Source organism: Odocoileus virginianus, chromosome 23, assembly GCF_023699985.2.
Source record: "Odocoileus virginianus isolate 20LAN1187 ecotype Illinois chromosome 23, Ovbor_1.2, whole genome shotgun sequence".
Taxonomy (NCBI): domain Eukaryota; kingdom Metazoa; phylum Chordata; class Mammalia; order Artiodactyla; family Cervidae; genus Odocoileus; species Odocoileus virginianus.
In genome coordinates this window covers 50,654,951-50,680,203 of record NC_069696.1, presented here as the reverse complement: position 1 = coordinate 50,680,203, position 25,253 = coordinate 50,654,951, and the positions used below count along the sequence as shown (strand labels likewise).

At 43.7% G+C, this 25,253-nt stretch overlaps 1 protein-coding gene across 19 annotated transcripts in view; it reads right to left on the bottom strand.

The window, feature by feature from the left end:
* Positions 1 to 25,253, bottom strand: part of ANKS1B (ankyrin repeat and sterile alpha motif domain containing 1B) — a 1,083,120-nt gene that overhangs the window by 19,330 nt on the left and 1,038,537 nt on the right. For all 19 annotated transcript variants that reach the window (XM_070454108.1, XM_070454113.1, XM_070454115.1 and 16 more), the window contains 2 exons: positions 25,031 to 25,117; positions 16,809 to 16,946 (listed from right to left, as the gene is read on the bottom strand). In XM_070454108.1, the coding sequence (XP_070310209.1) occupies positions 16,809 to 16,946; positions 25,031 to 25,117 (225 nt within the window). The remainder of the gene's footprint in view (positions 1 to 16,808; positions 16,947 to 25,030; positions 25,118 to 25,253) is intronic.

The following is a 25,253-nucleotide window of genomic DNA, read 5'->3' as shown; positions in this document are numbered from 1 at the left end:
GGAATCACCTGGCCATTTTATTTTCTGGGAGCCTGCCCTGAATCACCCTCCCCAGCGCCCCAGGCCTCAGACAGGTGCCTCCAAAGTGCCCTGGGCATGTGCCACTGGCCGTGTGACATTTACCAGGATTTTCTTTTTACAGGTCCAACTCCCCCGGCCAGCTGAGTTCCTTGAGGGCTCTGCTCTCATTTGACTGCATCTCTAGGGCTCAGGACGTAGCAGGTGCTCAAGCTGCCCAGAAGGTTCCTAAGATAAGGGGATTTGCCCCCAAGGGTGAGATAAAAGTAACAGGATGGCCAGAGCCAATTCTGTATTCTTTCCCACAGGCAGACCTGGGTGAACAAATGCTGAACCAATGCAGGTGATGCCCTTTGGGCCAAAAGACAAAAGCAAGTGTTTTACAATATGTGTCTGTGCAAGGTCTCCAGAAAGAAGCCACACTTCTCCTTTAGCTGTATTTTGCTTGTGTGTCTTGTTTTTTTAAGAACTAGGGTAGGCTTCATCTACAACTTGCTTCACCCACGTCTTGAGGCAAAAATAACTGAAAATATTCTGGGCATGTTCACAGAATTCATTGATATCTCCTTACCTCTACCTAGTTAGTCTCTCAAGTAAAGTCAGCAATTTCATCTCGACAGATTATATTTACAGAATGGACTTCCCAGGTGGCGCTAGTGGTAAAGAACCTGCCTGTCAGTGCAGGGACCTGGGTCAGGAAGATCCCCTGGAGGAGGGCATGGCAACCCACTCCAGTCTTCTTGCCTGGAGAATCCTGTGACAGAGGAGCCTGGTGGGCTACAGTCCATAGAGTTGCAGAGAGTCAGACACCACTGAAGCAACTTAGCACACACAGATTTACAGAAACAAACACTGCTTAATCACAGGTCTTCAGCATTTAGAAATTAAATATTAGGCATCCTGCTAAGATGCCTATCTAGTCCAGGGCTGACATGGCAACTGGATAAAACACAGAGAACCTCTTTAGGGCTAATTCCAGCTAACTAAAAGTCATGAAATTAGTATTTCTCTCTATATGTAACAGGGGTCTATGCAGAAAGTTTTGAAAATACATAAAGAAATTAAAAAATTCTACTGCTGGGATACAGCCACTGCTATATTTTGGTTTATTTTATATTTGTATATATCCATGGTTACTTTTATAAGCTATATGAATATTTATAAAAACAAAATTAGAATACTTTATGTGCAGTTTCACGAGTTGCTTTTTCATGCAACATTAAATCATGAATGATTTCTGCATGCCAATAAATGGTCTTGAAGAACCAGATTTTTAAAGGTAGCAGAGCGTTCTACCACATCTACTAAGGTTTAGAGTCATGCCTCGCCCCAAGTCCACGAGGGTCAGCAGCTCAGTGAAAGACTGAGAAAGGAGGTGGGGCCCCAGCTCCATAAGTCAGGACTTGCTTTCTCATAAAGGCCCAGGTTCCCTGCAGCATGCATGTCCTGTGGTCACCTGTTCACATGGAACCGCAGCCCACGGAGGCTGGACGGCAGGCCTCTCACTCCTTCGCCAGAGGTGCTGGGCTGCCTGGGCACAAAGGGAGCCTGACCCATCTCTGTCGTGTCAGTCAGCAGAGATTTGGGGAAAGGGTGTGCAGGAGGGAGGTTTGCTAGATTTCAACTCCTCCCTACTCTTCAAAAATAAAAACTCTGAATAGAAGCTACTATAAACCCTTCACCAACTCGTGATGCCTCTGAAAAGGGGCACTTACCAAATTTCAACCCTTTTGAAAATCTTTCTCAAAGGGACAAGTCAGTTGATAAAAATGAGTTTTTCATTGCTTATGGCAGATGCCTATCTAATGCCTGACCTCATCTTTCCAAAGTGCATTAATGAACTGTTGCACCTCCAGGAGGACCACGTGTTTTCACATAAACTCAACATTCAAACTCAATCCCCTGCTCTGGGTGCTCCCGCCCTGCTGGGGGCTGGCACAGCTGCATGGACAGGATTTGACTGCAACTGTCTGTTACGCCTAAAACTCAATATTAAAAAAACTTAAGCTTATGGCTTCTGGTCCCATCACTTCATGGTAAATGAAAGAGGAAAAGGTGGAAGCAGTGACAGATTTCCTCTTGGGCTCTAAAATCACTGTGGACAGTGACTGCAGCCATGAAATTAGAAGATGGTTGATGGTTGCTTCTTGGCAGGAAAGCTATGATAAATCTAGACAGTGTATTAAAAAGCAAAGACATCATTTTGCCAACAAAGGGCCATTTAGTCAAAGACTGTATTCTTTCCAGTAGTCATGTATGGATGCAAGAGCCGGACCACAAAGAATGTAGAGTGCTGAAGAATTGATGCTTTTGAACTGTGGTTCTGGAGAGGACTCCTGAGAGTCCCTTGGACAGCAAGGAGATCCAACCAGTCAATCCTAAAGGAAATCAGTCCTGAATGTTCATTGGAAGGACTGATGCTGAAGCTCCAACACTTTGGCCATCTGATGAGAACAGCTGACTCATTGGAAAAGACCCCGATGCTAGGAAAGATTGAAGGCAGAAGAGGGTGAAAGAAGATGAGATGGTTGGATTGCATCACTGATTCAATGGACATAAACTTGGGCAAACTCTGGGAGCTGGTGAGAGGTAGGGAGGTCTGGCATGCTGTAGTCCATGGGCTCTCAAACAGTTGGACATGACCTGGTGACTCAACAACAATAATAATCTATTACATCCCTTTCAAGAAATCTGTTTGCAGGTCAAGAAGCAACAGTTAGAACTGGACATGGAACAACAGACTGGTTCCAAGTTGGGAAAGGAGTACATCAAGGCTGTATGTTTTCACCCTGCTTCTTTAACTTATATACGAAATGCCAGACAGAATGAAGCACAAGCTGGAATCAAGATTGCAGGGAGAAATATCAATAACCTCAGATATGCAGATAACACCACCCTTATCGCAGAGAGCAAAGAGGAACTAAAGAGCCTCTTGATGAAAGTGAAAGAGGAGAGTGAAAAACTTGGCTTAAAACTCAACATTCAGTGCTCGGGCCTGGTGCACTGGGAAGACCCAGAGGGATCGGGTGGAGAGGGAGGTGGGAGGGGGGACTGGGATGGGGAATACATGTAAATCCATGGCTAATTCATTTCAATGTATGACAAAAACTACTGTAATGATGTAAAGTAATTAGCCTCCAACTAATAAAAATAAATGGAAAAAAAATAAATTAAAAAAAAATACATAAAAAAACAAAACCAAAAACTCAACATTCAGAAAACACATGTACACCCATGGCTGATTCATGTCAATGTATGGCAAAAACCACCACAATATTGTAAAGTAATTAGTTTCCAATTAAAATAAATAAATAAACTTAAAAAAACCTCAACATTCAAAAAACGAAGATCATGGCATCTGGTCCCATTACTTCATGGCAAATAGATGGGAAAACAATGAATACAGTGAGACTTTATTTTCTTGGGCTCCAAAATCACTGCAGACAGTGACTGCAGCCATGAAATTAAAAGACTCCTTGGAAGAAAATCTCCTTGTAACAAACCTAGACAGCATATTAAAAAGCAGAGACATTACTTTATGGACAAAGGTCCATCTAGTCAAAGCTATGGTTTTTCCAATAGTCATGTATGGATGTGAGAGTTGAACCATAAATAAAGCTGAGCATCATAGAATTGATGTTTCTGAACTGTGGTGTTGGAGGAGACTCTTGAGAGTCTCTTGAACTGCAAGGAGATCCAACCAGTCCATCCTAAAGGAAATCAGTCCTGAATATTTATTGGAAGGACTGATACTGAAGCTCTAGTCCTTTGGCCACCCGATGCGAAGAACTGACTCATTGGAAAAGACCCTGATGCTGGGAAAGATTGAAGGCAGGAGGAGAAGAGGATGACAGAGGATGAGATGGTTGGATGGCATCACCGACTTGATGGACATGAGTTTAAGCAAGCTCTGGGGGTTGGTGATGGACAGGGAAGCCTGGCATGCTGCAGTCCCTGGGGTCACAGAGTCAGACATGACTGAGGACTGAACCCTTTTGAAACTCTGAGATCTTAGGGAGCAGGGCCATGTAACCTACTCAGGGTAGTTAGTTCAGTTGCTCAGTTGTGTCCAATTCAGGGTAGGCACTCTATAAATGTAGAAATTGTGGGGTCCTATCCCAAGGCCACAAGTGCGAGGCTTTGCACCAAGGCCAGAGACGCAGAGTCCAGAACCAAGGCCACCTCTGAAGCTGACTGAGCCCCTTCATAACTGTCGCCAAACGCTCCCGCCACCCTGATCATCACCAGCAAGCTTCCTGATCTTAAATGAGGCAAAAATGCCCACCCCCGTACTTAACCTACAGCACCCAAACCAATCACCTAACACCATCCTTCCAGCAGGAATTTCCTTTGTCTTGAGGCTATAAAAATTGACTATTGACCCACAGAAAGCCTCCGCTCTCCCTTGAACCCGCCCGCTATCCTAGCAGCATTCTACCGGCTCTCTGGGTGTCAGGAGGTCAGCCCACTGCATTTGCAGCGCCTGCATTACCTCTGCTCTCTGCTCTTAATAAACTCACTCCCTTCTGAAATGCTCTGTCTGGAAATTCTTTTCCAACTTGCGCTTGAACTGCCAGGACAGAAATGTGTTTTATACAGGCTTGGACTTTCCCCTCAGGTGTGGGACACTGCGGCAGCAAACATACGTTATAAACCAAAGCCTCACACAGGGTCTGTTAAGAAAGACCACAAGCACCACGATAACTGCAGCTGCACCTACCCCCCCCCCCGCCGCTCAGATGGACTGAACGCCACGTGCCATGTGTCCCTGAGCAGACATGGACCTGTGTCATCTCACTGAATCCTCACAGTAACCCCAGGAGCAGGCTGCTGTTATCTCTAGTCTACAGATGAGGAAACAGCTAAGAGGCATTCCTGCCCAAACGATGAACCTAAGAAGTGCAGACCTGGGATTTGAAACCAGGCTGATTCTGCCAATATTGTGAACGTGATCATACTACCCAAAGCAGTCTGCAGATTCAATGCAATCCCTATCAAATTACCTAATGGCATTTTTCACAGAACTAGAACAAAAAATTTCACAATTCGTATGGAAACACAAAAGACCCCAAATAGCAAAAGCAATCTTTTTTTTCCCCCCATTTATTTTTATTAGTTGGAGGCTAATTACTTTACAATATTGTAGTGGTTTTTGCCATACATTGACATGAATCAGCCATGGATTTACATGTGTTCCCCATCCCGATCCCCCCTCCCACCTCCGTCTCCACCCGATCCCTCTGGGTCTTCCCAGTGCACCAGCCCCAGGCACTTGTCTCATGCATCCAACCTGGGCTGGTGATCTGTTTCACCCTTGATAGTATACATGTTTCAATGCTGTTCTCTGGAAACATCCCACTCTCGCCTCCTCCCACAGAGTCCAAAAGGCAATCTTGAGAAAGAAGAATGGAGCTGGAGGAACCAACCTTCCTGACTTCAGACTCTCCTACAAAGTTACAGTCATCAAGATCACATCGTGTTGGCACAAAAACAGAAATATAGACCAATGGAACAAGACAGAAAGCCTAAAGATAACCCACACACCCATGGGCACCTTATCTTTTGACAAAGAAGGCAAGAATATACAATGGAGAAAAGATAATCTCTTCAATAAGTAGTGCTGGGAAAGCTGGACAGCTTTGTGTAAAATAATGAAATTAGAACACTAACACCATACACAAAGATAAACTCAAAATGGATTAATGACCTAAATGTAAGACCAGAGACTATAAAACTTTTAAAGGAAAAAATAGGCAGAACACTCTATGACATAAATCACAGCAAGATCCTCTATGACCCATCTCCTAGAGTAATGGAAATAAAAACAAAAATAGATAAATGGGACCTAATTAAACTTAAAACCTGTCGTACAGCAAAGGAAACCACAGACAAGATAAAAAGACAACCCTCAGACTGGGAGAAAATAATTGCAAATGAAGCAACTGACAAAGGATTAATCAATCTCTAAAGTATATAAGCAGCTCATGCAGCTCAATATCAGAAAAACAAACAACTCAACCAAAAAAAGGGCAGAAGACCTAAACAGACATTTTCCCAAAGACATACAGATGGCTAATAAACACATGAAAAAATGCTCAACATCACTTATTATTAGAGAAATGCAAATCAAAGAATTGATGCTTTTGAACTGTGGTGCTAGAGAAGACTCTTGAGAGTCCCTTGGACTGCAAGGAGATCAAAACAGTCAATCCTAAAGGAAATCAACCCTGAATATTCACTGGAAGGACTGATGTTGAAGCTCCGATACTTTGGCCACTTGATGCAAAGAGCTGACTCATTGGAAAATACCCTGATGTTGGGAAAGATTTAAGGCAGGAGGAGAAGGGGGTGACAGAGGATGAGATGGTTGGATGGCATCACTGACTCAATGGACATGAGTTTGAGCGAACTCTGGGAGATGGTGAAGGACAGGGCAGCCTGGTGTGCTGTAGTCCATGGGGTTGCAGAGTCAAACATGACTTAGCGACAGAACAACAACAAGAAATCAAAACTACAATGAGCTATCACCTCACACCGGCCATCATCAAAGCTACGAACAATAAATCCTGGAGAGGATAGGGAGGAAAGGGAACCCTCCTGCACTGTTGGTGGGAATGTAAACTGATACAGCCACTATGGAGAACAATATGGAGATTTATTTAAAAATTAGGAATAAAACTACCATATGACCCAGCAATCCCACTACTGGGCATATATCATGAGAAAATCGTAATTGAAAAAGACACATGTACCCCAGTGTTCACTGCAGCACTATTTACAATAGCCAGGACAGGGAAGCGATCTAGACCCTTGACAGATGAATGGAAGTTGTGGTACATACATATAATAGAATATTACTCAGGCACAAAAACAAATAAAGTTGAGTCAGTTCCAGGGAGGTGGATGAACCTAGAGTCTGTTGTACAGAGTGAAGTCAGTCAGAAAGAGAAAAACAAGTATCATATATTAACACAGATACATGGAATTTAGAAAACGGTACTGATAATGGCATCTGCAGGGCAGGAACAGAGACTCAGACGTGGAGAACAGATTCACGGACACAGCGGGGGCAGGAGGGGGGGACAGTTTGGGAGTGTAGCACTGAAATACATACATTACCACATGGAAATCACTTAGCTAAGGGGAAGTGTGTGTAGTGCAGGGCGCGCAACGTGGTGTCTGCAAGAGTCTACAGAGGCGGGGCGCGGCAGGAGGTGGGAGGGAGCATAGGCATGCCTGTGGCTGATTCATGCTGACGGATGGCAGAAACCAACATAAGACTGGAAGGCAGTTATCCTCCCATTAAAAATAAATAAATAAAAAAAAAATGCCAGACTGATTCTAAAGACCTCAACCCTAGACATGACATCTGATTTTCAGGTACACAGGAGAAGGTATAACGAATACATGTATGAATACTGTAAAACAATCTGTGAGGAAAAAAATCACAATGTCTACTTTCTTTCTAACAACATAAATTGGGATTGATTTAAAGTTCTGATAACATCCAGCCCCTTGAAAGTGAAAGTGTTAGTCACTCAGTCATGTCCAACCCTTTGTGACCTACGGACTGTAGCCCACCAGGCTCCTCTGTCCATGGGATTCTCCAGGCAATACCAGAGGGGGTTGCCATTCCCTCCTCCAGGGGATCTTCCTGACCCAGGGATCGAACCCAGGTCTCCTGCATTGCAGGCAGATTCTTTACGGCCTGAGCCCCTTATCCCGCCCCTGCCCCCCCAAATAGGAATAAGAGAAAAAGTGATTTATTTTCTTAATATTTTTTGGTTTGCTTAGTTCTCAACGATTCATGCCAATGGACAGGATGTGTTGATAGACGCATCTATTAATTTAATCTATTTTCCGTTGTTTGGCGGTGACAGAGTGTGGGGCTGGGGTAAGGTGGTGTGTAAGGGCCGTTAAGGCTGGGAGTGCTGCCGTTTTCATTCAATCACTGATCTTGGGAGCAGGATCTCTACTGCCACAGACCTGGTGGTGAATTTTAGGGGCTGTGCAGGGAAAGGCTTCTACTTAAGAGTAGGTTGCTCCTTTCTAAGTGGGAGACTTGCCAGGGAACGTGTTACAGTCCCATCTTAAGGGCTCCATGCACTTCAACATTTTCTTACATGGCCACGCCAGTATTCCTGCCTGGAGAATCCCATGGACAGAGGAGCCTGGTGTGTACAGTCCATGGGGTCACAAAGAGTCGGACACGACTGAAGAGACTTAGCATGCACACACACTGTTTTTTAGACAGAATGCCATTGCACACTTAACAGGCTACAGGACACTGTACACATAATTTTTATATGCACTGGGGAATCAAAAAATTCATGTGACTTTCTTTATTGTGATATTTGATTCATTGAGGTGATCTGGAAAACCAAACTTGTGGTATCTTTGAGGTTTGCCTATATTGTACATTTGAAAGTTATTGACAGAGCAGATCCTGAAGTTCTTATCACACACACACAAAAGCCCATGTGTAAGGATGTGAGGTGATGGATGTTAACTAAACTTAATGTGTAGCACATATATCAAATCCTTGTGTTGTACATCTAAAACTCATACAGTGTTATATGCTAATTGTATCTCAATTCAGTTCAGTTCAGTTGCTCAGTTGTGTCCGACGCGTTGCGACCCCATGAATCACAGCATGCCAGGCCTCCCTGTCCATCACCAACTCCCAGAGTTTACTCAAACTCATGCCCTTTGAGTCGGTGATGCCATCCAGCCATCTCATCCTCCGTCGTCCCCTTCTCCTCCTGCCCCCAATCCCTCCCAGCATCAGGGTCTTTTCCAATGAGTAAACTCTTCACATGAGGTGGCCAAAGTACTGGAGTTTCAGCTTCAGCATCAGTACTTTCAATGAACACCTAGGACTGATCTCCTTTAGGATGGACTGGTTGGATATTCTTGCAGTCCACAGGTCTCTCAAGAGTCTTCTCCAACACCATAGTTCAAAAGTATAAATTTTTCGGTGCTCAGCTATCTCAATTAAACTGGAGAAAAAGAAAGGGCTCAGGAATCTCACTTTCATTAAACTGATCACAGTGTGGTTGACTCTGGTGTTCTTCTTCCCCTGCACTTAAGTTTGCTGATACTTAGTGATGGAAGAGGACTATAGAATGCTGTCTGCCAGCCTGCTGACCACAATCTCCTGCATTCTGTCATCTCTCTTCTTCCAGTTTGGATCCTTTCATGGCCCATATTCAACCAAGAAAGCACAAGAAAGAGGGATCCTCATCTCCCCCACACACCACCCACGGGCATCAAGACTTTGACGTTCCCTATATATTTCAGAACTAGTCTAAGCTTCACACACTGAAGATTATAGAATTTGGGAGTTGCATGTAAGAGAAAAATGAGCATGGTTAAAAATCCCAAAGACCACAAACATGTTCTTTATAGAGGTGAGAATTAACTACGGTTTAGTGGTGGTCATTGCTTTTAATGCTATTTAAACAAAATAAACATTTCATACTGTAAAACTACTGAATGAGATCCCTCCCAGATTTCTAAAATAAATCTGACAGTTTCATAAAGAATGCATCAAAATCTTTCTGATCTACCTGTCTCCATTCTGTGACCTAGATGTCTGGACTGAGTGAATAATATATAGAAGACGATAGTTTCCAAGTGATCTTGATTCTATCTATCTGTTTCTTTTGGTGGCTTTTTAAGGACGATCACTGCAGCCTTGGGATTTAGTGGCCCCAGAAACAACCCATTCTCCCTCTTGTCAGCCCAACAGCATGAAAGTCCCCTTCACTCATTGGAGGTAAGGGTGGAGGAGAGGGGCTTCCCTGGTGGTCCACTGGTTAAAAATCCACCTGCCAATGCAGGAGACTCGGGTTTGATCCCCAGTCCAGGAAGATTCTGCATTCCAAGGAGAAGCTAAGCCCATGTGCCCTAACTACTGAGCCAGCACTCTGGAGCCCGAGAACCACAATTATTGAAGCCCCTGCGCCTCAAGCCTGTGCTCCGCAACAAGAGAAGCCACTGCAATGGGAAGCCAGCGCCCCACAATGAAGAGCAGCCCCTACTCACTGCAGCTAGAGAAAGCCCATGTACTGCGATGGCCAGCACAGCCTAAAATAAATAAGTCTTTCAAAAAGAAGAGTGGAGGAGAAAAAAACTGAATTTGTTGTTTTAAGCCTCACAACTCCTAGATTCATGAAAGTGTTAGCCACTCAGTCGTGTCCAACTCTTTGTGACCCCATGGACTGTAGCCCGCCAGGCTCCTCTGACCATGGGGATTCTCCAGGCAAGAATACTGGAGTGTCCATTTCCTTCTCCAGGGGACCCTCCCAAACCAAGGATCGAACCTGGGTCTTCTGCACTGCAGGAAAGCACACTCCTAGACTCATAACACACTTTTTTTTTTCCTACCTAGGCCTATTCTCTTCCCCCAAGTTTTCACCGCCTGGAAGGTGGAGGCTGGGCAGCTTCTTGTTCAGAAGTGGGTGAGGAATGTCCCATCAGAGAGGTGACTAGGAATCAGCTGCCACCATAGTGAGTCTAGAATGCAGAGTAAGTCTGGGGTTTGCTGGTAGGTATAATGTGTGTGTATGCTGTGTGCTTAGTCGTTCGGTTGTGTCTGACTCTTTGCAACCCCATGGACTATAGTCCACCAGGTTCCTCTGTCTATGGGCATTCTCCACGCAAATTACTGGAATGGGTTGCCATGCCCTCCTCCAGGGCATCTTCCCAACCCAGGTCTCCTGCATTGGAGGCAGACTCTTTACCATCTCAGCTACCGGGGAAGCCCAATGAGGTATAATAGGCACTGGCTTTTCTTGGGAACACTAATTCCACTTCTGATCTAGTCTTTTTTAAATTTTCATCTGCCTGTCATTTAAAACTGAAAATATCACAAGCTGAATTTAATGTATTAGGTTGGGGCAAAAGTAATTTTAGTTTTACAACTGTTGAACTTTGTCCTTTGATATTGGAATACATTCTTAAATAAATGTGGTTCTGCTATACATCATTTTAATGTGAATTTCTCTCTTTATGTTTTTTGGCTAATGACATATTACTTGGTGTTTATTTTAGACTACAGAAATGATGTTAGACAAAAGGAAAAGTTGAGCGATTTTTTATTTGAATTCAAAATGGTCATAAAGCAGCAGAGACAACTCACATCAACAATGCATCTGGCCCAGAAACTGCTGATGAATGTAGAGTGCAGTGGTTATTCAAGAAGTTTTGCAAAGGAAACGAGAGCTTTGAAGATGAGGAGTGCCGTGGCTGACCATCGGAAGTTAACAATGACCAACTGAGAAGATCACTGAAGCTGATCCTCTTACAACTACATGAAAAGTTGCCCAAGAACTCAACGTTGACCTTCTATGGTTGTTTGGCATTTGAAGCAAGCTGGAAAGGTGAAAAGGCTCACTAAGCGGATGCCTCGCAGCTGACTAAAAATTAAAAATTGTCATTTTGAAGTGTCCTCTTCTCTTATTCTATGCAACAACAATGAACCATTTCTCGATCAGATTGTGATGTGTGACAGGTGAATTTATATGACAACCAGCAATGACCAACTAGTGATGACCAGCTCAGTGGCTGGACTGAAAAGAGGCTCCAAAGCACTTCCCAAAGCCAAACCTGCACCAAGAAAAGGTCATGGTCACTGGTGGTCTGCTGCCCATTTGATCCACTGCAGCTTTCTGAATCCTGGTGAAGCCATTATATCTGAGAAGTATGCTCAGCAAACTGATGAGACGTACTGAAAACTGCAAAGCCTCAGACAGCACTGCTCAACAGAAAGGCCCGTTCTGTTGTCTTCTCCATAACGCCTCCTGATTGCACGTTGCACAACCAACACTTCAAAAGTTGAATGAATTGGGCTACAAAGTTTTGCCTCATTTGCCATATTCACCTGACCTCTCATCAACTGACCTCCACATCTTCAAGCAGCTTGACAATTTTTTGCAGGGAAAATGCTTCCACAAGCAGCAGGATGCAGAAAATGCTTTCCAAGAGTTTGGAATCCTGAAGCATGCTACAGAAATAAACATTTCTTTTTGGCAAAAATGTGTTGATTGTAGTGGTTCCTATTTTGACTAATAAAGATGTGTTGGAGCCTAGTTATAATGATTTAAAATTCATGGCACGAAATTTAAAAATTGCGGTTCGAAACTGCAATTACTTTTGTACCAACCTAACAGATTCTTAGGAATGAGAACAAGCTTAGAGAAGATAAAGCGAAACATTTTCTGAAGTGTGTTCCGCAGAACGCCAGGCCCGTGAGGAGGTCTCCTGAAAAGAGGCTCCCACGGCCAAATGACCCTGGAAAACACAGGCACTCTACCCCCTCGGGTGTGTCAGCCTTGGGAGGGCCCTGCAGTGCCTCAGTAAAGGAACCATGTTAAATTCCCATGCTTGCTTTTGTAGAGGGGCTTGAGCTTCCCTTCCAAGACCACAGGATTTCTACGCGAAAAATGTTCTGACTTTCAAATCCAACTCTCTGTAAACTGAGAGTTCTCCTATCACTGAATTTTCTCGATAATAGGGGATATTCAGAAAAACTTGCTGTGACTCGTAAAAGATCTACAAGGTGAAAGTAGCAATAACTGCAATTACAAATGTGTATGTCGTGGCAGGGGGCGGCGGGGGGAAGAGGGTGGGCTGAACTGGGAGAGCTGCGCTGCCACGTGTACACTGCGTGTGTAAAGCAGACGGCCAGGGAGCGCGGCCTGGGGCTCCGTGGTAACCTAGACAGGCGGGACGGACGGGGGCGGGAGGGAGCCTTAAGAGGGAGGGGATATATATATATATATATACATATAGCTGATTCACGCTGTTCTACAGCAGAAAAACACTGTAAAGGAATTATACTCCAATAAAAAGCAAGCAAATGTATACTCAAAGCACATCAGCTGAAAGACTAAATGTATACTGGAGGTATTATTTTGCCATTTGGGGAGCCTGGGGGACTGATTCATATCAAAAGAATGTTATCACTTCAAGAATGGACTGAATATTGAACTGCCCTACATAAAGACATGAAATCCATGCTCAAAGAGGCTTTTTGTGTGTGTGTGTGCGCGCAAACAAAGCTTGGGGCATCTCAAAACTGCTCGAAGGCCCAGGTCAAGACTGGTGACCTTTGTGACTATTTTTGAAGTTAGACAAACTGTTCACCTAGAGAGGATTAAAATGGTGGATTCACGGCATAAGATGAAAATCCTTTGGAGCTGATACCAGACTCCTAAGCTAGTGAATGTCTACATTAAATCAAACATCTGGATGAAAAGATAAAAGGTGAAGCAATTCTCCACATGTTTTCAGGGACATTGTGTTGGTCTTAAAACCAAACAGTTGACTATTTTCCCCCTATATTTCGCCTCAGAATTCTGGCATCACATATACACCAGCTGAAAAACTCAAGGGGCCAGATGGCCCACGGGTATCATTTTTAGTTTGAATAGAGAACACTGTTTTAGATTCTCTTATGGAGGCAAATTATATATTACTCTAAAACCAATTTAGAAAGAAACACTGCAATTCCCAAGGGAAGGCTGGAATTCATCCTGACAATACTGGAATATTAATGCTGACACTCAATGAAAACACTATATAGAAGCAATAGACCAACAGAAGGCCTACAGAGTCTATGCTTTCTTTCTGTATGCTTCTGTTTATTTATTCTTCTAGTTTTTTTCAGTTCTTTTGCAAGGGCAGTGGGAAAACGTGGGACCATAAATATGCTTCTGAAAAATCTACCTTATGCCTTTATCAGGAAAAGGCCAGAGTGACTTGTGAGGTCAGAAGGGAAGGAGAGAGACAGAAGTGGTGGTGATGCTGACAATGACACATTGTTTATGAGCCTCTACATACGTCCCTTCGTTTCATTCCCAACGAAACCTGTGAAGACAAATCCCTGCACCTGTTCTGCAGACAAAGGAAATCAGAACTCTGAGTCCTGCTCCTCATCTAACATCAGGGAGCAGGCAGCAAGTTGGAATGTGAACTCTGAGCAGCTCGTCCTTTCTATGACAATAAGGCAACTCTCCCAGAGAAGGGTGTATCATGCAAACCAAAAGGTGTGGGGATAGAAAGATAAATTCTGTTGTTTAAAGAAACAACTGCATCTCACAAGAATGGTAAATTATGTCTAAAGGCACCAGAAACCTAATGCTGACATGGCTATAATCAATAATGTTGATTCCATGGGAACAAGTGCATCCAGGGATACTGTAAGGGTTTGGCTTTGCAGTCCTTAACTGTTAACACAGACCTCCTGTATATTATTCTCCTCATGCCTCCCAAAATAGAAAAAAAATTTAAAGGCACACGAGCGTTCTTTCCTGTTTCCAATCTTCAAAATTTGCAAGGGATGGGCTACATGCAGCCTGGTAATATAGTGCTCTGGGCATGAGCCTAACTTCCCTTAGGGGCAAATTCTGGGTTTTGGTGATCCTTGGTCCATGGGAATTTGTCAGAACTGAAAAAGACTGCTTCAAGTAGTCTTACCCATGACATCAAACCATGGGCTGGCATCCCAAGAATATATTCCACTGCAAACACTGTGTAACTCTTTAAACATGTGTATTTTAAACCTTGAGCAGAGCAGAACTGTCAAATTAGAGTGACATTATAGAATTCTTCTGATTACGGATTACTTCACGGTTGTATCTCTCTTCTGTTTCAAATGCAGAATGCCCAATGTACTGCATTAGAGTTATGCTCACAACCTGGACCATCTTAAAGGTACAAAAAGGAATACTTTTTATTTTCTAGAATTGCTTTCATTTTCCAAGTTTGTAATATATGGACTAGTTTTTTTTTAAATTTTATTTATTTAAGATGTATTCTTTTTAAAAAAATTGGAGTATAATTGCTTTACAAGGTTGTGTTATTTTCTGTTGTACAACAAAGTGAATTTACTATATGCATACATATATCCCGTCCCTCTTGAACTTCCCTCCCTCAACCCCATCCCACCCTTCTTGGTCATCACACAGTGTGGAGCTGAACGCCCTGTGCTACACAGCAGGCTCCCACTGGCCATCGATTTTACACATTGTGGTGCATACAGGCCAGTGCTACTTTCCCAACACATCCCACCCTCTTCCTCCCCGCTTCCACATGGCCGTTCTGTATGTCTGCATCTCCACTGCTGCCCTGCAAATGGTTTCATCAGTACCATTTTCTCGATTCCATATATATGCGTTAATATATGCTATTTGGTAAACCAAAAAAAGATGAAAAGACAACCCTCAGAATGGGAAAAAATATTTGCAAATGGAGCAACTGAAAAAGAATCTCCAAAATATACAAGCAGCTCATGAAGCTCAATATCAGAAACATACAAACCCAATCAAAAAGTAGGCAGAAGATATAGAGAGACATTTCTCCAAAGAAGACATACAGATAGCTAACAAATGAAAATACACTCAACACCACTCATTATCAGAGAAATGCAAATCAAAACTATAATAACATATCACCCCACACCAATTAAAATGGCCACTCTCAAGAAATCTGAGAAATTTTACAAACAATAAATGCTGGAGGGGGTGTGGAGAAAAGGGAACCCAATTGCACTGTTGGTGGGAATGTAAATTGATACAGCCACTATGGAGAACAGGTTGGAGGTTCTAGAACTACCATATGACCTAGCAATCCCACTCCTGGGCATATATCCTGAGAAAACCATAATTCAAAAAGACACATGTAACTCAATGATCACCGCAGCATTATTTACAATAGCCAAGACATAGAAGTTACCTAGATGTTTACTGACAGATGAATGGATAAAGAAGATGTGGTATATGTATACAATGGAATGTGAGCCATAAAAAGAAATGAAATTGGGTCATTGTAGTAACATGAATGGACCTAGAGTCTGTCATACAAAACAAGTCAGAACGAGAAAAACAAATATTGCATATAGGTTAGTTTTAAGACAATGACAAACAAGATTATAGGTGGTATAACACCATAAGGCCATCATTACAAGACTAATTTCTGAATATGGGTCAAATTTAAATAGACCAAACCTCACTGTTCCCAATTACTATTTGTAGATGTCTAATTTAATTACTATTCAATATAGAAAACCATAAGTATTGTATGAGGCACTAAAATTTATATTTCTTTCAAACAAACCTAGACTACTATGTCCTACTATTTAGAAATGGGTACCTAAGAAACCAACAGACATAGTGAAGGAACAAAAAGGCTGAAAGACATTTACTGTATTTTGGTACCAGAGAAAGAAAGGAATTCATTAAATTTAAAAAGTGAAGTTAGTAGTTGATCAATGGCAGTTCAGGTACTGAATAGAAGTGGAGTTTGAAATTTAATGGATGAGTGAAAATATAGAAAAAGCTCAGAAAAGCTGAAGTCTGCAAAATATCTTATACCATGAATACCTTAATATTTGGTAAAACAAACAAACAAACACACACCAAGCGTTTGGCTGTCCTGGTGGGCCGGTTGTTAAGAATCTGCCTGTCAGCCAGGGGACACAGGTTTGATCCCGAGCCAGGAAGATCCCACGTGTTGAGGAGTAACCAAGCCTGTGTTATGTACATACAGAAGCCTGCACCTAAAACCCATGCTCTGCACAGTCAGAGAAGCCACTGCAATAAGAAGCTCAACAGAGGGCAGCCTCCTGTTCGCCACAACTTGAGAAAGCCCGCATGTAGCAACAAAGACCCAGTACAGTAGGAAAAAACCAAACAAAACTCAAACAAACCAAGCATCTAAATTGCTTTCAATAAATTCCAGGTATATTCACAGAAACACTTGTCAGCCTAAAGAGGGCAGTTACTCACCACGTCAAAGGCAGTAAACACGTGACAGTAGTGGTGGTTGGACTTCAAATCCTTAGTGATGTAAGCGAACGTCGAGAGGTCTTCCGGGTCCTGGGCCGCACAGGAGATGTTACGAATCTCATGCTCAGCAATTATGTTCTGGAAGAAATCACACAAACGACCACTGTTTCCTTCTGCAAACCAACCTATTTTAGAACCAAGGCAAATGGCCTGGGAAGCAGCTGCTGTCCCTATTCCTAGAATGTTCTAGACCAGCAACATTCAAAATGACCCACTATCTGTGGGCAAAGGTACACCAGGTCTGGAAGGAATATTTTCGTTTAATGAAAAGCAACCTAAAACAGTCTGAACCTGGAGCAGCAGTTCTTGCCTGGCGCTGTGTAGACACCTTTTTAAAAATAATAATTAATAAGGATTTTACTATTTCTATCCCCCACGTACACTGGGAGAGACAGCGCTGCCTCCCGCCAGCCCTTCCTGGAAAAGATCCCCGGCCTGTTGTTCCGCTTTCCCAGGAGACTGAGCCTCACCATCCCTAAATGTTGTCAGGCGCGGCCAGAGCTCCCCAGAGCCCAGGCAGGTCGCGGAGGGCAAGTCAAAGCGCTCTCTCTTGACAACTCTGCAGAGACAGCGGCGCGGGGCTGGGAGGAGGGGACCACCACACCGCAGGCTTGATGCAGGGCCCGGATGTATTCCGCCATGTTGCAATTACGAGTGGGCGCTGGAGGTTAGCCTCTGCAGCTCGCAGGCGGAAACTGGTCCTTAGACAGTGTAAGTGCCTTAATGCAGGGCAGGTGGCGGAGCTGAGCCCACAGTCCGGGGTTTTGGGACCGCAGAGCTCAGGTTCTCTCAAATACGATGCAATGCCTCTCACCCCCAACCTCTCTCTCACTGGTTCAACACAATTTCATTTCTCTTCTCACTAGCATTTTTTCACGGCCTCTCCTTGCCAGCCTCTTCATCCCAACCAGCCTTTAAGAACAATAGAAAGTACCTGAGGAAAGGTTTAGGTATCATTATCCTGAAGCACAATAACCAAGGACACACATCTGAGCTGCAAACCCTGCCAGATACTTCTTTGATATATTGATGAATTTAAGAAGGAAAATATTTCACATTAATCATGCAATCATTTCTTAATCTCATAATATCCCATTTATAATCTCATAATATCTCATTTATGATTTCTGCAGTTGTCATAGATCTAAAACCTTTAATGATTACCCTAATTACTTCGTAATTGCACAGTCTTAAATAACCCAAGCACATATAATGCTCTGGGTACACCCATCAATGTCTAAAAATGCTTACAAAATGCCCTTTCCTGCCAGCGCCCCGAGCAAGTTTTTCACGCCCCTCACTCTGCTGAGCTGTGTGGTTAGGAAGCAATTACAGAATTAACACATGAAAGAAAATTAAATTAAGACATTCTTCACAGTGGTCCCTTATGTTGATACTACATGTAGCACTGTCAAAAATAACTCAAACTGGAATCAGAATCCCATAAACAAGTAACATCCTTTTGCAGGATAGAATTTCAAGACAGAAGGTCCAGATCCTCTTCTGACATCCAGACAGCATTTCTTCAAGAAGAAAACTAAATTAGGAACTTGTGAAATCTAAAATTTAAAATTAATAAGAGCTGCGTGATCTTTATAGGTACAGTGTTAGCAGGTGCACTAGGCCTCCACCATCATTTGAGTTATTTTGTTTCCACCATCATTTTAATTGGGAGCTGCGAGTTATTTCGGCAAGTCTGTGTGGATGTAGTCTCATCATCCAGGATCCACTATTATTGGAAATAGAGCATTGGCTCCAACTTTTAACTAAATTGGTATGTTGTGTTCTTGAGATTTTTAACTAGCATTAAGGTAGATTCATTGGAAGGACTGATGCTGAAGCTCCAATACTTGGGCTAACTGATGCAAAGAGCTGACTCACTGGAAAATACATTGAAGCTGGGAAAGAAAGATTGAGGACAAAAGAAGAAGGGGGCCACAGAGGATGAGATGGTTGGATGGCATCACCAGCTCAATGGACATGAGTTTGAGCAAACTCCAAAGAGATAGTGAAGGACAAGGAAGCCTAGCGTGCTGCAGTTGATGGGGTCGCAAAGAGTCAGGCATGACTGAACAACAACGAAAAAGGTAGACTAACTTCTCAGGAAGGTGTTACAGTGAAAAGTGCCCTGTGACTTTTATTGCACTGAATACCCTGCATCTTGCCAGTTCATAAGGTGTCACTCCTGGTTTTCAGTGGCATAGGACAGCCCTGTGGCCCAGGGAACACTTGTCAAGCAAACCAAGCTTTATCTCTGGGGCTCTCTCTGAATTATGAACCGCATGTGTCTGTCCTCTCCAAGTTTGTATCGTGAAATCCTAGCTTCCAGTGATGGTGCTGAGAGGGGTCTTCTGGGATATGATTAGGTCAAGAGGGTGGAGCTCTTGTGAAGGTGATTAGTGCTTTTACAAGACGAGGAGCCAGTGGGTCCTTGGTTATCCCAAACTTCCTAACTATCCCTCCTCCCCATCTTTCCCCCCAGAAATCATAAGTTCATTCTCTAGGGAAGTCTGCTCAAGGTTACATGGCAGCCTGAATGGGAGAGGAGTTTGGGGGAGAATGGATACATGTGTATGTATGGCTGAGTTCCTTTGCTGTCCATCTGAAACTAGCACAACACTGTTCATCAGCTATACTCCAATACAAAACAAAACATTTAATAAAAATAAATAAATCAATCTAAGTTGGCTTTAAAAAAATTGCCAAAAAAAAAAACCAGAAACCAAACAGTCGAGAGAGCCAACTGGCCCCTCTCTGCCGTGAGGACACAGCAGGAAGATGGCTGTTTATGAAGCAGCAAATGAAGGCTTTCATCAGATACTGAATCTGTTGCTGACTTAATTTTGGACTTTCCAGCCTCTGAAACTATGAGAAATAAGTATTTGTGGTTTAAGCAATCCCATTTATGGTAATTTATTACAGCACTAAAACACTTTTCCTCTTTCTTGACTTTCCCTCCCAGTTTTCTGAAACCCATCCCCACAACCATCCCTACGCTCCACTCCCTCACTTCTCTCATCCCCAGGAGCCTAGGACTGTCTCTTAACTCTGAGGCCCTGCCCTCCTCCATGCTGCTCCATGTTCCAAAATCAGCCTCCTCACCTACTGCTGAAACGTTTATTCCTCTGTTCTCATGGTCTAAACCAGAGGAAAGGCAGGCTAATAAAAATGCTCTATAATCAGTTCATAGCTCATGTTACTGGCATTTAATCACCCTAATTGGCAATTGAAAAATATGCTTATAAATGAATTCATACTGATGGACTGGGTGGAGAGGTATCTTGAACAGAATTTCTGATACGTTGGTGGTGCTGGAATGTGGACAGGACCTGGGATCTCACTACTGATGTAACCGAGTGAGGCCTTTTCAGGACAGACCCCACTCCCATATCCTCTAAGAAGTACCCAGATTATAGTATCTCATGGCTGAGTTTTTCAGATGCTAAAAAACCACCATGCATGCATGCTTAGTTGCTTCAGTCATGCTGGACTCTTTGCGACCCCATGGACTGTAGCCCAACAGGTTCCTTTGTCCATGGGATTCTCCAGGCAAGAATACTGGAGTGAGTTGCCGTGCCTTTTTCCAGGGGATCTTTTTGACTTAGGGATCGAACCCATGTCTCTTGTGTCTCCTGCATCAGCAGGCAGTTTCTTTTCTACTAGCATCTGGGAAGAAATTAAATATCTGATGATCAAGAGCACATAGCTGCCACGCCATCTGGCGCCTAAGGGTTGATTGCCATCAACCAGTCAAGAGAGCTGATCACATACCTGGGGACACCACTCGCTCACCTGGCCTTTAAAAATGCTCTGCTGAAAAACTAAATAAAGGTGTGGTGGTTCTCCCTCCAGGGCGTTTGGGGTTTTATGGGCATGAGCCACCTGTTCTCCTTGCCTGGCCCTGCAATAAACCTTTCTCTGCTTCAAACGCTGACATTCGGAGTGTTTAGCCTCACTGTGGGTCAGGCACACAAATCTACATGTGGTAACACTGAGGTCAACGATGCCTTCACTCTGCATCACCTTTGTAGAACGGCAAGGTCAGGTCTCCACGTGTATGATGATTCTGAGACTAGGGAATGGTCCTGGAGTACAGACTATGCCACAGCTGTGGATGGAATGGAGGCTGCATGTGCTAGAAACAGCTTGTTTAGGCAAAAATCCTAAGTTAATCTGTGCCTAAAAAAACAGCATCAGCCCCACCTGAGGCTGACATTCAAAACAAACCAACCCAGGCACTGAGTTATTTCTAATTTAGCTGGATGGGAAGACTGAGGAGGGGGTCAGAGCAGGAAGGCAAAATGCAACCCAATCTTGGTCAAGTGCTGGATGTGGGGACTGTGGCACCTCTTAGAAGGTCCTGCTGATCTGAAGACGGGTTTGGAACTAAGCAGTTGTAGTCTTCTTGGTGGAAAGCCACGCTAGAGCTACCTCTGGGCTATGGAGCACCAGAAAGCTGGTGTGATTTATCTGTAACATTTTAGTATAAATCTATTCCAAGTCCCATTTTTAACTGAAGGTCATTTTCGCTTCTTCCTTTTCAAATAGAGTTTAGTTATTCAATTTGTTTCCTATGTTGGTAGGTAATAAACTCATGAGTTGATAACCAGACACCTAACCTTCTCCCTGGACTCAGCCACAGCTACTTCATGAAAGTAAAAGGAAAGAAGTGCTTGGCTAGAAGGTTCACCTTTTACCTAGTCAAATGCAAGCAAACACGAGTGGAAGTGTAAATTAAGCATCCATTGCACCTCTAACGAATCGGCAGAAGCAGCTGTGGAGTAACAGGAAAAAGCACTGGGTTAGGGGATGGGAAGGTCAAGTTCCAGTCCTTCTCAGTGACCAGCTGGCTGTGTCACTGCTGGGCAGTCACTTGGAAAGGGTCTGAGGCCTTTGGTTACTCGACGTGTCCAGAGCAGTCCAAACACCGCTGCTATGTGACCAGGGCAGGGTTACAGAGACGTGGGGGTCGGGAGGGGACAGTTTAAGAATCAAGTACAAGGAAACACCAAACATAAACAATAAGCTGTGACTTCTGCTTGTGTCTCAGCACAGGCTTAGAGGTCACAGCACCTCCAACTGTGAGGTCTTCCCAGATGTCTACAAATCACAAGTCCTTCACGTCACGTCAAAGCGGCTCCCTGCTGACAATGCTTCCCAGGGGAGGAACTTCCGGTGCAAACCGGAAGCAGGACCTGGAGTGCCTCAGCCTGCTCCTTCCCCGCTGTGGGCACTAACCAGAGGCTGGACTTTGAACAGGACCAAGGGGCACACACGAGGCCCTGCAGACACTGCTGATGAGCACAGTTCCCTTCACACCACGACCCGAGCACGACCCTCAGCACTGGCTTCTCCACACCCCCAGAAACCAGGCCTTCGCCCTGGCTGGACTGTCTCTCAGCCTTCCTCAGACACACGCCACCAGCGCAGCCCTTCACTGTTTCTCTCTTCTACCTTCTAACACGAGCTCTCTGCTTTGGTTTCCCACATACTGACTCCGAGGCCACGGCCCTGAGTCACCCACCATCCACCATGAGAGGGAAGCAGATCAGCAACACCCTGGGATGGGGACCCTGTGCAGCCACTGGTCAATGTCCCCAAATTCCTGAGAAAGCCAGGCAAGTGCTTTTAAACTAGTTTTAAAATTACCCAGACTCACCAGTTTTCTTTTGTGATTGCCAAAAAGAGATATGAAATTGGAATGTAACATATTAAAGGTCAGAGAGGTTGGCTCCACCTGCCACCAACATATGCATCTGTCTTTGCTCTGGATTTTGAGAAAAGGCTGAGGACCACACTGTGAGGACTTGAAAGACACACGGGCTTTCTTCATCTAGTGTCTTTATTCATGCAATTATCTTTGGCATATCTTTCAGTGTTTAGATGTCCAGGTAATCCTTAGTGAGGAGAGCTATATGAGTAACTCATCTAAGTACGGGTGACTAAAGCAGAAGCATCTTCTCAAAGTCTAGGAAATCAAGGTCTACAGCCACTAATGTATCTGTAAGGTAAAGGCCACCGAGCCAACAGTGCACTCTCCTTCCTCTGATGGTGGAGAGCGTGTTAGAGAGGATGCTATTATCACAGATGCACCCAGTCATGCCACCAGCTTCATGGGACAACAGTCTTAAGACTCTGGAAACTTCTCAGGGCAAATACAACTTGTTTAGAAAATGTCAGAATCCAAGCCTGCTAATAAGATTGTTAATCTAAGAGTGTTAAACTCATATGCTGAAACTGTACTGCCACTCATGATTTTCAAGTGCAAATGGGGTAGAGGCAACTGCTCCAGGTTTAAAAAAAAAAGAAAACAAAAACAGTCAATGCCAAAGACTTTCTTGACGTTTAGATACAGTGAAAGCAATGGTATCTTAAGAATTCCATAAAGTTTTGAAACTTTAAAAACCAACTGACTATAATCTAGGGCTAAAGGAAGCAACTAAAGTTGCTTCTAAGAAATGAAAAAGCAAATCAATTGGGATTTTTCTGATCAGGCTCCCCACAATTGTAATCTGATAATGGTAACTGAGCTGACTCACTGGAAAAGACCCTGATGCTGGGAAAGATTCAGGGCAGGAGGAGAAGGGGACTACAGAGGATGAGATGGTTGGATGGCATCACCAACTCAATGGACATGGGTTTGGGTGGACTCCAGGAGTTGGTGATGGACAGGGAGGCCTGGCATGCTGCAGTTCATGGGGTCGCAAAGAGTCAGACATGACTGAGCGACTGAACTGAATGGTAACTGTCAATGACATATTGCCAGGTTGAAGCCATCATCCACATAAGCATCTGACTCTGAGTGTGCTCTGGACATCATTGACTAGCTTGAGCAGGCTGAGTTATCAGCTTTCTGCCTGGATTTCAGAACTGCTTCTAAAACTGGGAGGCTGTTCTCCTCATACACTTGGGGAACTTGGGCTTCTCTGACCACTGACACAGCAGTCTTCATTACAGAAAACAAACTGGGAAGGCTTTCAGTGGGTGAAAGCCATTGAATCTGGGGACTCAGATGGTCAGGCTTATTACAGTCAAGAGTCATTGGCCACAGGATGTTTCCCTGAATCTAAATCCAGGTGCCCTGGTCATAAATTTCCATCATTAAAATTCATCTGTTTCAAGACTTCTGCTTCCTTTCCCCAGAATGGAGTGGGTCCAACTGAGAGGACTGGATAGGCACCAATGGGGATCACCTCATTTCCCTAATTTCTGTACTTTATTGGTTGGAAGGATGTAAGACTAAAATGCAGGGACATTTGGGGGTTTGGGAGGAAGAGCCAGTCAGGTTTGAGTTTATGGAGGATGAGAGTGGTCACACCCACATTTTCTAGTTTAGTACCGGCACTCTGTCATCTTTGCTAAGAAAGCACACTTTCGAAGTAAAATGCAACCCATTTGTCTACACTTGACCTTGGAGCCCATGAACCATTCTCCCAGTGAGTGCAAGGTCATAGCATAGTCACAGCTTGGCCTGAGCTTTTTGGATGGTGCCTCTTAAGAAAACAACACAGTTGAAACCCTGTCTTCCATCTCAATAGTTGAGAACAAAATGCAATTATATGATGTAAAAGCCAGAGCATGTGTTCCCTGGGTCAGGTATTCATCAAAAGAAAGGACAGGCCTATCTCTGGAGAAATGGAAAGACAAACATTCTAGTCTGTTGCCTAGTGACACTTCCTCTGACGGAGGAGTGAACATTGATGCGTTTTCACTCTAGATATAGTTTTTCCTGTTTTCATGTTCCCTGGACCCAAGGGGATATTGTCAGAGCCTGAACAGCACAGTCTATGAGGGAAGGTACCTTGGAAAGGTGAATGCATGGAGAAATCCTGGATCAAGCCTCCAAATGCAAGGTGCCCGTGTGTGTGTGTGTGTGTGTGTGTGTGTGTGTGTGTGTGTGTTTAGGAAGCATGAAGGTGGGGGTTCGGGAGTGATTAAAATGGGGGATGATGGGACTTCCCTGGTGGTCCAGTGATTAAGACTCCAGTGGTTAAGACTTAAACTCAGGTTTGATTCCTGCTTGGGGAACTAAGATCCCACATGTCGCACGATGTAGCCAAAACATTAAGAAAAATTAAATAAATAAAATGCGGATGTTAAGTATGATGGGAAGCAAAGGATTTTAGATCATTTACTCAGGACTGTAGAGATATGGTACCCACCTTATTTGTTGCATCAATAAATTTGACTCCTTTATACGAGACTGAAAGGATGATAGTTGGAACCTTCTTCATTTGCTCTGTAGACTTCTGAAATTAAAATTAGAAAGCTGTTAGAGCAGTTTGTGTTGCATGGCAACTGTAGCACATAATTTTTTCTCTTGAAAGATAAAAATAAGCTCAAGTTAAAAACAACAACAACACACACACACCAAACATACTCTAA